At 32.9% G+C, this 16,097-nt stretch overlaps 1 protein-coding gene across 1 annotated transcript; it reads left to right on the forward strand.

Annotated features, from left to right (window-relative positions):
* Nucleotides 1-13,378: 13,378 nt before the first annotated feature.
* Nucleotides 13,379-14,320, forward strand: LOC102026309 (olfactory receptor 10K1). Its single transcript, XM_005400152.1, has one exon. It carries the CDS (start codon nt 13,379-13,381, stop codon nt 14,318-14,320), a length of 942 nt encoding a protein of 313 aa, XP_005400209.1.
* Nucleotides 14,321-16,097: the final 1,777 nt, after the last annotated feature.

Here is a 16,097-nt window from a genome sequence, read left to right on the forward strand (position 1 = left end):
TGGAGTTGCTATATGTGCATAACCCATCTTAAATCTTTTTTCCACTCCTGTTCAGTCCCCTCCCTCCCTATCCCTCTATCTCTTGATTTCCTTACCTTTTACAAAAGATCTATCTGTTTTTTTGTATTATCTATCTTTTACTTTGCTCTGTATTATATTTTGGATTTCTCATATAAAAGAAGCTGTGCAATATTTGAATTCACGTGTCTGATTTATGTCACTTAATATTAAGGTCTCACAATGCATCTATTTTTCTACAAATGACTCAAATATATATTTCTTTGAGGCAAAATTGTACATCATTTTGTATAAATGCCATGTTTTATTTACCCATTCATTTGTTGATGGATAAATAGGACTCTTCCAAGATCTAGTTATTATATTTTAAAGAGAATAATAAAAAAGAACAATAGAAAAATACCAACAATGTAGACAAAAGCACAACAGCAAAAACGATAAAAATGATACAGGGCTTCGGAACAAAATTATAACAATAAACAGTGATTGTTATATTACATAGGTTATTTAAAGTTACTCAGATTACCAGATGTAAGAGTGCAAGATTGATCAAACCATTAAGGAGAATTAAAAAAATAAAAGAAACTTTAGAAATGATACAGTCTCACTAGACAAGATGGTAGGAATTCACCAATGGTGGTTATATTGCATATTATTGTCTTCAAATTAGTTGCTCAGATTACCAGATATAAGCATGCAAAATTAGTGAAAAAGAAAAAAATAAGGCATTAACAGTTCCATTCAATAAACCACAATAGATAATTATATTCCCTTCCTTCTTTATTTTTCTCCTTACCCTCATCCCAGTTGTTCCTTTCTTTGAGCAATTTCTTTCCCTTTCATAATATCTACTGTATATTTTGGGTTTCATTTACTCTTTCAGATTCTTATAGTAGGGAAACAATACAACATTTACTCTTGTGGGTATGCTTTATTTTACTTATGAGTATGGTTTCTAGTGGCATCCATTTAGTTATTATGAATTGTGGTGCTTTAAACATAGGTATCACTGTAGTATGATGTCTTTACCTCTTGTCCTAGTTAATGAATATCTTTTACCTGTGTGTGATCAAAATTCAGTGAATGCTGCTACTGATGCAAAGATAGGATAATAAAAAATGATGCAGTGTGTCCTCATATATCTTATTCACTGGATCTGGAACTATGTAACTTATAGCTCCTCTTTTTTTTTTATTTCCCTGGCTCCTCTCAAAAGTCAAAATGACCATAAAAGATAAATATTTTGAGTCCATTCCTGACAGTGCAACTGAATATATTCATGAAAGAAAACTTCCACACTTTTTCAAAAAGTGGCAAAGAACATATGATAAGTGTGTTGAAAGCTGGAGGGGGGGTATTTTGAGGGAGATTAATGACAGAATATCTTTCCCTGTAACTTTTTTTAAAAAGTTAGCATTTACCATAAATTGCAGTCACACCTTGCATATCCATCAGTGCAAACATTCATACCTATATCTATTAATTCATTAATGTAATCCAAATGCACTGAATACCTACCACACTCCAGGCACTGTTGTGTGTGTTTTGGCAGGAAAGGTAACAAAGAAATGAGAATTGAATAGTGCATGTCAGTGGTGGTTTATTAACCACATATATCTCAGCTTCTCAAGGTATATATATACATATATATATATATATAAACGTACAGAGAGAGAGAGATTTTGGGGTTCTACCTCGGGTTCTCTGAATAAGAAATGCTAGAGGTGAGGCCTGGCATATTTTGCAATCAGATCATGTGATATATTTGTCTTTCAGCAAGTTTAGAACTATTGTTTTCTTCCAGAAGAAAAGTCCTTGGTGTTTAGAGGTGGATTTGGAGAAATAAACAGAGTTAAAAAATTCAAGGAGTGCAAAGACAATGCAGAATGACAGAATTACTGAGAAACGGGACTGTTCTCCTACTCAGTACAAAGATTGGTGGGTCTCTGCCTTCCTTATGCCTGTCCATACAGCAAAAATTATCCTCTTGAAGGATATAAGGTTTCTGCTTTCATAGAAGTAGGAGTAAATATAGATTTCTTATTTCATTATTTTTAATTCTGAGAAATATAAAATTATTAACTGGTATATGTATAATATACACGTTATATAATAAATTATCATGGCATATCAGAGTCTAATAAATTCAGTATAATTTAATTTATGAATATTAGACATGTATTTAGGAGCAAGAGTTATTGAAATTGGTGAGTTATTTCAGAGTACAGAGGGCTGAATGATCACAGCAGCACAATTTCCTTCCTCCCAATTTTTTTTTTCGTATTGCATCTCTAATACTAATAACGGCTTTTTGAACATCAACTAAGTGTTCACCATAATACACCTATTAGCTCACTTAATCTAAATTAGGTTAGAATATATTATTCTTATTTTAGTAAAGAAACTCCAGGAGAGCACAGTGGTCCTTCTGAGCTGAGAAGAGTGAAAATGTGAAGTGTCTCAAGTTATAATTTGCAGAACAAAATGCCAGAGAGGGAGATTGACTTGAGAGTACCAGAGGCATCCATACAAGTTCTTTACACAATGAATTGAATAAGATATTTAAGCAAAAGCACTGGAGGAAGAACTACTATGAGTCTCTTGGTCACACAATTCTAAGAGCTCTGGTGGGATAGGGAAGTGTTTGAGTTCTAACTAACACTTTGAACAGTTAGTGAAGACCTCAAAAATTCATGCCTTAGTAATAAAGACAAAGTAAGACCCAGTAAAGGCCACCTATTTTAAAATTTATTTTTATTAGTACATGTTTGCAAAATTATCATTTTTTTGGGTAGATTGTACATGTACATGGCATATTTTAATTCTTTCTTCATCCCTTACACCTCTCATACCTCCTTGCTTTTCCCAACTCTTGGTGTTCTTTCCATTCGCAAAAGCTCTATTTCCATTGTTTTCTTCAATTCTTTTTCTCCACCCCCTTTCCCTCCCACCATTTCTTCTTCTTCCCATTTGGAAAAGATCTTTCTATTTCTTATTATCCATTTTTAGTTTGCTTTTTACTTACATGTTGGGATTCTCATACCAGATACTAACTCTTCTCCCCATTTCTTCTTCTTCCCATTTGAAAAAGTTCTTCCTATTTCCTAGTATCCATTTTTAGTTTTCTTTTTACTTACATGTAGGTATTCTCATACCAGAGAAACTATATGATATTTAAGTTTGTGTATCTTATTTATTTCAACCTTAAAATTTTTAAAAGCAAGACCCAATCTGCACACATGTAGCTCCCTGACTTTCAACAAAAGTGTTAGACAAAATAACGAGAAAGATCTTCAAAAGATGATGGGAGAATTACTAGATGTCTTGTGTAGAAAGATAAACACTAATGTTTCTGCAACACTATACCTAAATATAACCTTCTAAATAATGAAAGAAACTTCTATAGCAAAATATTTGTGATTTTGTGGTTTGTAAATATTTCTTAGGAGAATATAGGAAATAGAAAAAGAAAGAGAAAAAATGCAGATGAATTAGATATTATCCAAGTATAATAATAAAATCTTTTGCTATTAAAAGATCAGTATTGAGAAAATGAAGGACAAGCCGCAGATTTAGGGAAAATATTCACAACATTTTACAACATATATACAGAAAACCTCATATATATGGTTTTTAGTCTAAGGCTCATCTTCTTTTTGGAAGGTCCATAGAAATCCATATTAGTATAAGACCAGGAATTAAACTTCACTTACCTCTTTCTTTCTTATGCATACTATAATCAATTTTTATTAGTTATGTTGTATATAAAATTTTATGTTTTGTGCATTTAATAACAAAATATCAATTTATAATATATTATAAAATTAGTCTCTCTTGTCTCATATACTCTCTTGTCTCAGATAAAATTTCTTTCATATACATTTTTGCTATTCATGCAGATTAGCTAATAAGACTAATAACCCAATAAAAAAGACAATATACTGGCACAGACCTTTTCCTCTCTCAAACACATACAGAGATACACAGACACGTAAAATACACACAAATAGTCAATAAGCAGGAAAAAGACATAGAGAAACTAATGCCATTAATAACCAAATAAGAAACATTTTAGTATAAAACTATATGCTCCTTAGAATTTCTAAAATTCCAAACACTGTTAAGACTATGTGGGGAAGTGGAATCTTATACTACTAGTTGGAAAAATAAAATTACAATTATGCTACACAACATAAGTGAAGCATACAAATGTCCATACAAATCCTTATACATGGATGTTCATGCATGTTTTACATTTAGCAACTCAGATTTCCTAGACAGTGAGAGGAAAGGAAAACATGCATTACCTGCATAAAGTGCACTGTGTTGAGCGATAATCAAGCCCAAATACGGACGCATCAAAAATATGAGTATAAAGCAAAATTATATGCTGAGTAAAAGAAGTTATATAAAAATTAGTAAACACCGTGTGATTCTATTTACACATAATCCTGGAAGATTTCAAAGCAAACTGTAGTAACGGGAAGCAAAGAAGCGATTGCCTGGGAACCATGGCGCAGGGCAAAATAGATTGGAAATATTTATGGAGTAAAAAAAATGTTTATGTTTTTTATTTTGTAATAGCTGTTTTACTTGTACCACATATTTCAAAACCCATAAGGTCGTATATATTAAACATGTGCAATTTAGTGTAGAGAAAATGCACCAAATTTAAAAAGGTAGTTTGCCTACAGAGATAACTGCCTTCCAATAAAATAATACATGTTGCAATTACATACAAAAATGTATAAAAAGGAAGCAAATTGACAGTCTAGAAAAGATATAAAATTAAAAATTAAATATGTAGATAAATGTAGATTAAATACTAAAGAAAAATGGCCGTGAGTTTGAAGAAAGAGTAATAGAAAATATTCAAAATGAACAAGGACTAAAAAGGACAAAAGTGTAAAACACAAAAATGGACTCAGTTAATACACAAAGAAAGTATAGCTGCTGGAAAAATAAGAAGACACTACACATTTACGTTCAGTGTGAGGAGAGGAAACTGAAAGTACTGGAAGAAATAAGTGCTCAAAAATTCCCATTTTGAAGAACAATGTAAACCCATAAGTCTAAGAAGTTTTAATCTGTCCAAAACAGAATATATACAACAAAAATCATACCTTTACTGGGCATCGTGACGCAAGCCTGTAATCCCAGCACTCAGGAGACTGAGACAGGAGGATCTTTGTGAGTTTGAGAACAGCCTGGGCTGCAAAGTAAGTGCAAGGCCAGCCTGAACTGCAGAGTGAGACTCTGTCTCAAAAAGACAAAAAAAAAAAACCAACAACAACAGTAAAAATCACACAGAAAAACAACACGTTGGCCTATCATAATCTCATTACTGAGGCAAGGGTGAAAAGAACAACTTAAAAGTTGCCACAGTATTAAATACATATTACAGACAAAGGAAAACAGCTAACAATTAACACAGAGTTCTCAAAAGAAAAGAGATATTATCTTTGGAAAAGAAAATTGTAGAATTTGATAATTGATAAAGTTTTTCCTCAAAAATAAGGGTTTAAAATTGCATATGTATTTTATAAAAACGATTGAAATAAAAAACATGATAGTAAAAGGAAGTAAGCAATTCTAAAGTTGTAAGTGAAGATCTCTATACTTCTTCAAAACTGATAAAAAGTAGAAAAATTACTAAGAATTATGTGTCTTAAACAATAAAAATAAGCTTGACACACTTGGCTTTTCACCAGGTGCACATAGGCTGTGCACCTGTGCACCTTGCAAAGGTAAACCACTTTCTGCGCCATTAAATGTATAAATTAAATAATCTCTACACAGGGGTTATTTATCTATTTTCACTTTTTTAGTTCAATATTGTACTGGAAGTCATAGTGCAAGGCGGTAAGGAAACATACAGAAAGCAGTTACTTTGAAGAAATAAAACTGTGTTTATCCAATGAAAATTTGATTACACAGAAAATCTCTAGTAACCAAAAAACAAAAGAAAACAAAACAAAAGGCTAGTAAAGCAAGTGTGATAATTTAGAAAGATAGTAAGATATAAAAAGATTATAAGATTATAAATTCTAAATTGATGTTAAAATTTTGACATACTCCTATATAATAGCAACAAAAAAGTCCAAATTGAAATTACAGAAGTTATATAAAAGTCCTTAAAACTATGAAATAGTTAAGTAAACTAAAAATGAAAAAAAGTAAGGAAGCCAAGGGAGACCACAGAGGAGAAATAAAAAAAGAAGAGAGAAAGAAGAAAGAAAGAAGAAAGAAAGGAAGAAAGAAGGAAAGAAAGAAAGAAAGAAAGACAGAAAGAAAGAAAGAAAAAGAGAAGAAAGACCATGTGTATTGACTCTTAAGACTTAAAATTATCATCATGGCAATAATTCCCAATTTGAGTTATAAAAATACTTAAAAATTATGATATGCTTTTCTTTAAAAATTCACAAATTGACTGTATAATTTATATGGAAATCCAATGCAAATAGAATAACCAAAACAATCTAGAAGTAGATGAATATATTTGAAATAGATTAGAATGATTTATAAATAGGTAAATAGATTCAAAGACATACTATGAGATTATACTGACTATGTGATATTAGCATAAAGACAGACATGATCAATGAAACTGATTATACAATAAAAAATTGACCCATGCATGTATATTCAATTGATCCTAAAGACAGTCACCAAGATATTTCATTGAAAAAAGTAGAGAGGTTTCACTTTTTCAGCATATACTGCTGATAATACATGTGAAAAAATATAAATCTTGACCCATATATATAACTAATCTCATTTACACAACTGACTCAGAATTCTCAATTTATACAAATTTAAAAGAAAGCAAAGTAAAAATCATTGCAACTTGCAATGGCAAGGATTTATTAGACAGAAACCATAAATCATGTACCACAAATAGAAAAACCGCTGTAAAATGAACCATAAATATACATTCTGTAGTTTGCAAACTAAAACTAAATCAAACTGCTATAAAAAGAGTGGATTGATAGAATGAAAAAGTAATACACGTACTAAGAGAACATATTTGCAAAAGTATATATCTGATAAAGGATTTTGTGTAGAACATAAAATCATCTCTTATAAGGAAAAAAAAAACAAATAAATTAAAATATGACCAAAGATTTCAAAGCACATTTCACAAGTAAGATATGCAAGGGCCAATTCGACCATGAAAAGAATGCTTAACATAATTTATTTTTAAAGAAATACCTAGTGAAGTTACAATAAAATGTGATACATGTAATAAACGACTGATAAAGCCAAGAGTTGGCTAGGATTTTAAACCACAAAGAATATCCATAACATTATTGTTGAGGATGAATTATGATACTTCTTTAATAAATAATTTAAAGTTCATAAACAAATAAATCTAAGCATATAATCATTCAAATCTATGTATTACCAAAGATAAGCGAACATATCTATCTACAAATTGACTTGTAAACTAATATTTATAATGTTTTATTTTTTATTAGCTTTCAACTGTAAATATCCCAAATATCCTCCAACAGGTCAACAAACGAGGGAAATGTGATCTATTAATAAAATGGAGTGCAAGTAAGCAATGAAAAGAGTGAACTGATAAACTACTAAAAATGAATCTCAAAAATATTCTGCTAAGAAAAGAAATAAGACAGATAAGTGAGCATATTTTATAATTCCATTTATATGAAAGTTTTGAAAATTCCAAGATATATCTACATAAAAGAGATTAGTGCTTTTCTGGTGCCAGGGCTAGGTATGATTTACCATAAAGAGGTCGGGAAGAGCTTGTAAGGATTAGAGATACGCTCTGTAACTTGATTGGGGTGGTTGTTGCATAGTTGTATCTATTTGTCAAACTCACCAAACTGTGTACATTTAAGTATGGTCCAAAGTGTAAACATTCTTACTGTTAATTTTAAATATAAAGAGTATTCTAAAATAGAAAATAGAATAGTTTTAAAATATAAGGCCAAATATAATTCTTCCACCAAGTAGTCTTGTAAATCTATAAAGAAAAATTTTGGAAAAAATAGGAAAGTGATATGAATAGAAAATGGATTTGAATGTCTAATACAGGTACATCAAATATTTTATTTCTATTAATAAAGAAGGTACATCAAATATTTTATTTCTATTAATAAAGAAGAGTTAATTTTACCCTTCATCTTGCCTAGAACTCAAAAGAATAATAGTAGCATTATACATGTTATGGAAAAATTTGGTATGTTCATATAAAGTTAGCAAAATGTATAGATTTTGTATAGTTTTTGATGTGATTCTAATACAATGCCTACTAAAATTTGAAATGTGTGCAGATTTTGACTCAGTATATTCATTTTGTGGATACTAAGAAGGACGTAATTAGTGATTGTTCAAAGAACAATTTCCTTTTGTGGATTATAATACTCAAACTTTTGAATATCTAATGAAATGACATTTATAACATTATTACACAGGCAACAAGAAAGAAACTTCTTGATTCTGTTGCAAAGATTGAGGTAGATTTGAAGCGTGTTACTTTCTGGGACAGAAATTTCTCTAGGTACTTATAGTAATAGTATAAATGGCACAGCAAAATGGGCCTTTTCTAAATTGAGCTTATTGGTACATTTTAAATATATACATATATATATATATATATACACACACACACACATATATATAATATTCATCATAGGGAATTTTTATCTGTACATGATATATTTCAATTCTGTTTTTCTAATCCCCTCTCTTCCCTCCAACTCTTCTTCCTCTCCTATTTACAAAGTTTTGTTTCCATTTTATCCTTTTTTTTTTTTTTTCGGTTTTTCTCCGGTACCGGGAACCGAACTCATGACCTTGCACTTGCCAGGCAGGCGCTTTTGCCGCTGAGCTAAATCCCCAGCCCCTCCATTTTATCCTTTTAAAATCTTTTTTCCTTTTCCATTTCTTCCTTTCTCTCTTTCTCAACCCTAGTTACCCTCTTTGAATTATTTCTTCTCATTTCACAAAATCTATTGTAGATTTCATGAACAAAATCCCAATCATACAGGAAATAAAACAAACAATCAATAACTGGGACCTCATTCTATTAAAAAGCTTTTGGACAACAAAAGAAATCACCAATAAAGTGAAAAGGCAAACTACAGAGTGGAAAAAATTATAGTTAGTTGTCCTTCTAGAACATATAAAGAATTGAAAAAAAGTAAACTCCCCAAATTTAAAACCCAATTCAAAAATGGGTGTCTGAGATGAATATACACTTCTCAGATGAAGAAATATAATTTCAGAATTCTAAGCATCACAGAAAACCCCACAGATGGTATTAGGTGCTGCAGCATGGGTGGGAGATCCTCAAGAAATCTTCACATCAAAGGCAAAAGCTACACCTCTGTCATCTGTAAGTGCTGACTTATAGTGCTACTAAACAACAAGAAAAAAGACAAGACAATTCAGGATAAAACAAAACAAAGCAAAACTCTTGGCTTTCTTTTTTCATAACCTAAATGTCATATAAATGCCCCCATTTGTGAAATTTGTGAAATTCTTCTAGCAAGAGAATATGGTCAAATACTCAGATTTAGGAGGACTTTTTATTGCTCCAGTGTAGTATAGTTAAGAATTTAGATGTGCACATGTGATACTGAACATCAGAAAAGGAAGAACCAGAAGGTTTCCTTTTGGATACCCAGGATCCATATGCAAATTTCAGTACATGTTTAATACCAAACGCTAATAATAAATATAATGCGAGAAAGCCTCATGGAGGCAGATTAATTTTCAAAAGGGTAGACACAGGTTAATTATTCATTGGTAATCTTTTCTTTAAAGATGGAATAATAAAGATTGTCACTGACACACTTTATATAAAACAGTATGCTTAGAAAAATCATGATATGATTAATACATAAAAAGTAAACATTGTAAAGAAAGGAGGAAAGTAAAATCATCTCTCCAGGTCTTGTTTCAGTAATTTCATAACTGTTGTTGATGTTTATACATTTTTTTTCTTGCACCAATCAATATTCCTTTACACTAAGCATGGAAACCAACAATCCCAATGATCCTGAGCCTTCAATTACTTTGCCGATATTAGACTGTGTCAATCTTTTATTAAATTTTGCCTTTTATATGAATAAGAGATGCCCTGGAACACCTATGATACATCCTCTTTTCTGTTCTATGTTTTCTTAAAAAATATAAGCAGTCATCCTGGCTAGTATATTTCTGCCTATAGATTACTGGTACAGTAGACTAGAGAAGGCTGCAGTAGTCACAGGGCAGTCTCAATTCCATTCTTGTATTTTGTTGTAAAAGCAATGATTTTTGGGTAATAGTTCTTAACAACAAGGCTCAAACTTATGTGTTATCAGGGGTCATAATAGAAGGAATAATTTTAGCTCTTCCATATTGATTTGTAGATGTCTATATTCTTCAGAAAAACATCTACTTGTCAATGGCTTAGCATATATACTTTAGATTATTTTGTAGGGTTCTTTCAGACATTGTTGCAGAACTGATTTTATATTGAAACTGCAAGTAAACCATTTCATTGTTCCACCAGCCTGTATCTTTTCTGCATGACAGGGCACAGGTAGGGATCCAAGTCTTCCAGCATCATTTACTATGTAATCATAGTTTTTGTCACTTACTTGTGAGATCAGTGATGTGAAAGATCAAGATCCCAAATACTCTGTATATAAAACAAATTCTAAGATCGCCTTTTCACTTCTTTACCCCATGTATCTCTTTCTGTGCCAGTAGCAGGCTTTTTTTTATTACTAAGGCAACTTACTCCTAGGAAAGATGAGGTTGTGTACAGTTGTCCTCTTTCAAAATTGTGTTATCCTTACACAACCTCAGGCTGATTTCACAATCTAAGAAGGGATTTTTTTGTAATTATATTGATTATATGTTAGGATGAAATTAGTTACTACGTAGTACTTAGTTATTGTAATAATACGATAATAAGCAACTTAATGATAGAGTGCAACCAGATTTGAAAGATTTGTTAAAAATTTAGGTTTTGCTTTATATCCCAATTATAATTAGGATCTCTGAGAGCAGTGAACCTGGAAGACAAATTTATGATCAAGTTCATTTTTTATTCTTACAAATATTGAGGTTGAGAGCGACTATACAAGGACATCAGTCTCCTAACTTAAAAGTCAATAAAAATTGAGCACTTGGTTTGCTGCGCTGCATTCCTAACTGTGGTGGGCTCTGGTCTGGAATCCATGACAGATAGATTGGGCTTCCTATGCATGTGTAGACTAATCATACTCAAGGCTCTTTCTCCCTAGTCACCTCAGCTAAGGCCACCTTTGAGAAGCTAATGATAGACATTAATTCTCCAAAATAAACTTACTTGCTAATTAGACTCAAGACAATATCTCCAGGGCAGTGAACCTTAGCCTCAGGAGTCCGGTGATCACAACACATGCTGTAGATAATCGCAAACAACATTGGCCACCAAAATCTCTAAAACTGATGAATTAAACAGAGAAGCCAAGAGTCTTAAAGAATACAGAAGACTGATGTACATGAACCTTTCTGTCTTTAGGCAGAATCCCTTGCTTTTGCCATTTCCTCAGGTTCTGATTGGTGACTGAGATTCTACTTTGCCAGGGAACCACAATACTGAATAGCTGCTTCTCACAGAATTGGCCTGATGAGAGCAATGGGGGCCCTTACTGAGCAGTGTAAACTGATTTTGTTTGGGGATTTGGGAGACCCAGAAGCAAGGGGTAGGTAGTGCTTGAGAATACTTCTTCCTTGTTCCTTATGGAAATTAGTGTTGGCATTTCTGGTAAGTGGCAAGGATAAAAAAGAGAATCATGTGTTACTTTTTGTCTCAGATATTCACAGTGAGTAGGAATGGTCTTTGTGGTTCTCTGAATTCTTCTAGATGATAATACTGGGCCACTGTTGCTTCTAGCTAGATTTCTTCTCTTCTCTTTCTTCTTTTTTTCTATTCAATCATTGGGTCATGGATTAAATGAACCATAAACTTCACCTCTTTTTTTTCTCACTTACTTTACTTCCCTCTGCTGTCTACTCATGGATGTATGCTTTAGCTATAATTAAAATCTGTTAATTAAACTGCATTTTAGTTAGGCAATTTTGAGAAATTGAAGTTTTTCTTCTGTAAATAAGAAGATAAAAATTCCACTTTTTTATTATTGGGGCTGTCTAAATTATTTATTTTGGCTAATTGATTTTGGGGGAAGACAAATATTAGAATTTCTCAAAATTTGAGAATATGAAATCTTTGTAAATTGTCCATCTTTTGAGGACACATAGGTGCCCTCTAATATTACTGCTAATTCAATCTAATTTATAGAAAATCAAGTGGAATATCTGAGAAGAGAGAAACGTATAACTCAGAAATATCAATTTTGGAGATGCCTGTGCAAAAATGTCCTAATCTTAGGCCTAATAGTGAATTTAGAAAAATTGATTTTTAGGGTTTTGCAAATTGCTTTTAGTAGCAAAATGTTATAAAGAGTCTTATTGATATAGCAAGATAGACAGGATACAAAATTGATTTTTTTTTTTCAGGTAAGTCAAAACTGTTCAAATACTCGCTTGCCCTGTCCTCCCTCATACCTTGGCAAGGTTTGAACCATTTCTACAATGCATCCTTTTTCTAAGTTTCTCTGAGGTACCTCAGGATGGAAAAATTTAATAGTGGTACAAAAGGCCTCAAAGGTGGTAAGTCTCTCTCTACCCTTCTCTTACTGAGCAGAAAAATATTTTCATAAATGTTAATATTATCTTCTGTGTCACATTAGACACAATATTCTCTATTATGAAATCTTCCATAGTGTTGCTAATTAGTTTCTTATTAGTCATTTTCTCTGAAATGAAGCTTCTCTTTTTTGTGTGTTGGAGGCCAAAATCATAGTTAACCTAATTGTTCTTCTCCTTTCCCACTTTGTGGTTGGGGAAACTGAAGCAACTATGTTTGTGCCTGAATAGTATTCATTCTTTTGCTCCAAATGCTCATCAGATTTAGATAACTGAATTTAACACTATTTTTTTTTTTTATCTTTGTAGACTTGGTTTCTTTGAGCTTATATTTATCAAGAAGAGGACAATAATGCATATGAAAGCTAAAAGGGAGAATTGTTAGCTTCTTAATTGTTGGCAAGAAAGATTAACTGTTCTTCACATTAGAGGAATCCTTCAAACTGAGTTCAGTTATATTGTTTCATAGTTAGTGTCAATTCTTCTTTTAGTATTCTTAGAAAGAATGAAGGAATTCTACCAAGTATCTGGAAATGTCTTCCACCTGAAAACTTTGTGTTGTGTTTCCCATACATTTCTGCTTTTTCTCCTGGATCCTGGCTTCCACCTCTGCCCATGACTTTTCTGTACTGAAGTGCTCTCTATGGAGAGGGTTAATGAAACCATGGTGAGAGAGTTTATCTTCCTGGGCTTCTCCGCTCTGGCCAGCCTCCAGAGACTGCTGTTTGTTATCTTCCTGCTTGTCTACCTTTTCACTCTGGGCACCAATGCCATCATCATTTCTACCATTGTGCTGGACAGAGTCCTTCACACCCCCATGTACTTCTTCCTGTCTGTCCTCTCCTGCTCTGAAACTTGCTACACATTTGTTATTGTGCCCAAGATGCTGGTTGACTTGTTGGCTGAGAAGAAGACCATCTCCTTCCTGGGCTGCACCATCCAGATGTTCACCTTCCTCTTCCTCGGCTGCTCTCATTCCTTCCTGCTGGCAGCCATGGGTTATGATCGCTACGTGGCCATCTGTAACCCTCTGCGCTACACAGTGCTCATGGAACATGGGTTATGTGTGGGACTGGTGCTTGCTGCCTGTGCCTGTGGCCTCACCGTCTCTGTGGTCACCACCTCCCTGGTATTTCACTTACCCTTCCACTCTTCCAACAAGCTCCATCACTTTTTCTGTGACATCTCCCCTGTCCTCAAACTGGCCTCTCACCACTCCCACCTCAGTCAATTGGTCATATTCATGCTTGGTGTATTTGTCTTAGTGATTCCACTGTTACTTATCCTGATCTCCTATGTCCACATCATCTCTGCCATTCTGAAAATTCCATCCTCTGTTGGAAGATACAAAGCCTTCTCCACCTGTGCGTCCCATCTCATCGTGGTCATTGTTCACTATGGCTGTGCCTCTTTCATCTACTTAAGGCCCAAGACTAATTATTCTTCAAGCCAAGACACTCTAATATCTGTATCTTATACCATCCTCACCCCACTGTTCAATCCAATGATTTACAGTCTGAGAAATAAAGAATTCAAGTCAGCCCTCCGAAGAACAATGGGACAGACTTCTTATCCTATTAGTTAAAGAACCAGTTTTTACCTATTCAGTAATGCCATGTGCCAGGAAAAAGGTGTTTTCACATGTTTTCTCATTTATTTTTCCAACTCTGCTATAAAAAAGAACACATGAGGATATTTTACAACATTTTCTTTATGTGTAAAGAACATTTTCTATATGAGAATGAAATTAAAGGAAGTTCAATCAGTTTGGCTTTCTCCTGTTGGTAATAGTCTAACAAGTTCGAGAAGATAAGGAATGAGACCACTTAGTTTCTCAAAATGTTAATTATTATTTACTGTACTAAATATTGGTCATTTGAAGACTAATATGAAAGCAAAATTGGATTCACACTGATGGAAGCAACGTAGATGGGTAAAAAATTATCTAAACTGTCTCCTTCCAATGAATAGAAACAGAAAATTGGCTTTTCTCCAACCTCCCTTTCTTGAAAACAACAAGCAACCTTCACACCATTAATTCTGCAGTCACTGTTAGAAGTGCATCTGGTGCCTGAACCTTCCCCTTGACATATCTTTGCCTTTACTTGGGTTTGGTTTGTCCGTTTGAAATTGAAACCTGTTATCTCGGTCCTATGCTTATGTGTATCCTTCCATGTTATCTTTTCCTAGCCCCCACATTTATTCCTCAATATTTTAATTATTAATTCTCTTCAAATGACCTACTACTATTGTATAAATTGTTAGAATACTTCAAGTAATCTCAAGCAAGGAGTTTGAATTAATATCAATAGAAAGAAAGCTGGAGTCTCAGAATTGCCAGAAAGCCCATGGAAATATTTTCCAGTGATTCCCTTAGTCATATAAGATGATGTTAAATACCTTTTATTAGCTTTAATTTATCATGGGGGAGTCTGCCTACCTATCTATAATTTGTATTTCCAAAGTTTTTCTTATCCATTTCCTTTATTTGCCTAGTTCTGTACTCTGAAGCTAACCAGATACTTTCTCACCCCCAAATAGAGATGATGCTATATTCCCATGTGCGGTTGTTTCATTTTAAAATAGCTTCTCTCCTTTCCTTAACATATATGATTTAATAAGTTTCGACTCCCTCTTTATACTTCTCTCGTGCCTGCTGTAATCACTGACGGGATTAAGTTCTGCTTTCTTTGTGTTCTTGTCCCACACAGATATACTTTATCATTTCAACAAATTCATATTCTTTCTTAAATATGTATCAGATAATACTTCCAGATAGTACTTTAGCTATTGGAAATTTACTATGAATAAAGTATATTGACATTGCATCCTCACAAATATTATGGTGTGGTTCAAGGGTCCCCCAGTAGGCAGGTACATTCAAAGAAAAACATCTGACTAGGTGTTGAAATTCAGTTTCCGAGGGAAGAGTACATGCAGGCACCAGAAGAAGAAAGAATGACAGACAACTAATTTAGACTGGATGGTGTGGAACTGGTTCATCAGAGGAACTGACATTTAATGTATAACCTGAAAGGAGTCACAGGTAAAAGACATCATTTGGAGATGTTCTATTGGAGCAAAACACCATATAGGTAACTGTAGAGACAAGAAAGATCTCAGTGTTTTGGAGGAAAGCAAAGAAGACCAGTGTAATTTCTTTATATTCAATTGGCAGGTAAAAATCCTAGGCATTTACTGTGTATAACACGATATTTTAGGCTAAGTATGCATTATGTAATGGTTAAATCAACTATATATATATATATATATACACACACACACTTAAATATATATTTTTCATGTGATGATAATACCTGGAATCTATTGTCAGATTTCAAGTATACAATACACTATTATTA

Source organism: Chinchilla lanigera, unplaced genomic scaffold (assembly GCF_000276665.1).
Source record: "Chinchilla lanigera isolate Chin_1 unplaced genomic scaffold, ChiLan1.0 scaffold00067, whole genome shotgun sequence".
NCBI classification, from domain to species: Eukaryota; Metazoa; Chordata; class Mammalia; order Rodentia; family Chinchillidae; genus Chinchilla; species Chinchilla lanigera.

Bases quoted from the DNA above. Each gene is read 5' to 3' on its own strand.
- LOC102026309 (XM_005400152.1), top strand. From the start codon at position 13,379: ATGGAGAGGGTTAATGAAACCATGGTGAGAGAGTTTATCTTCCTGGGC.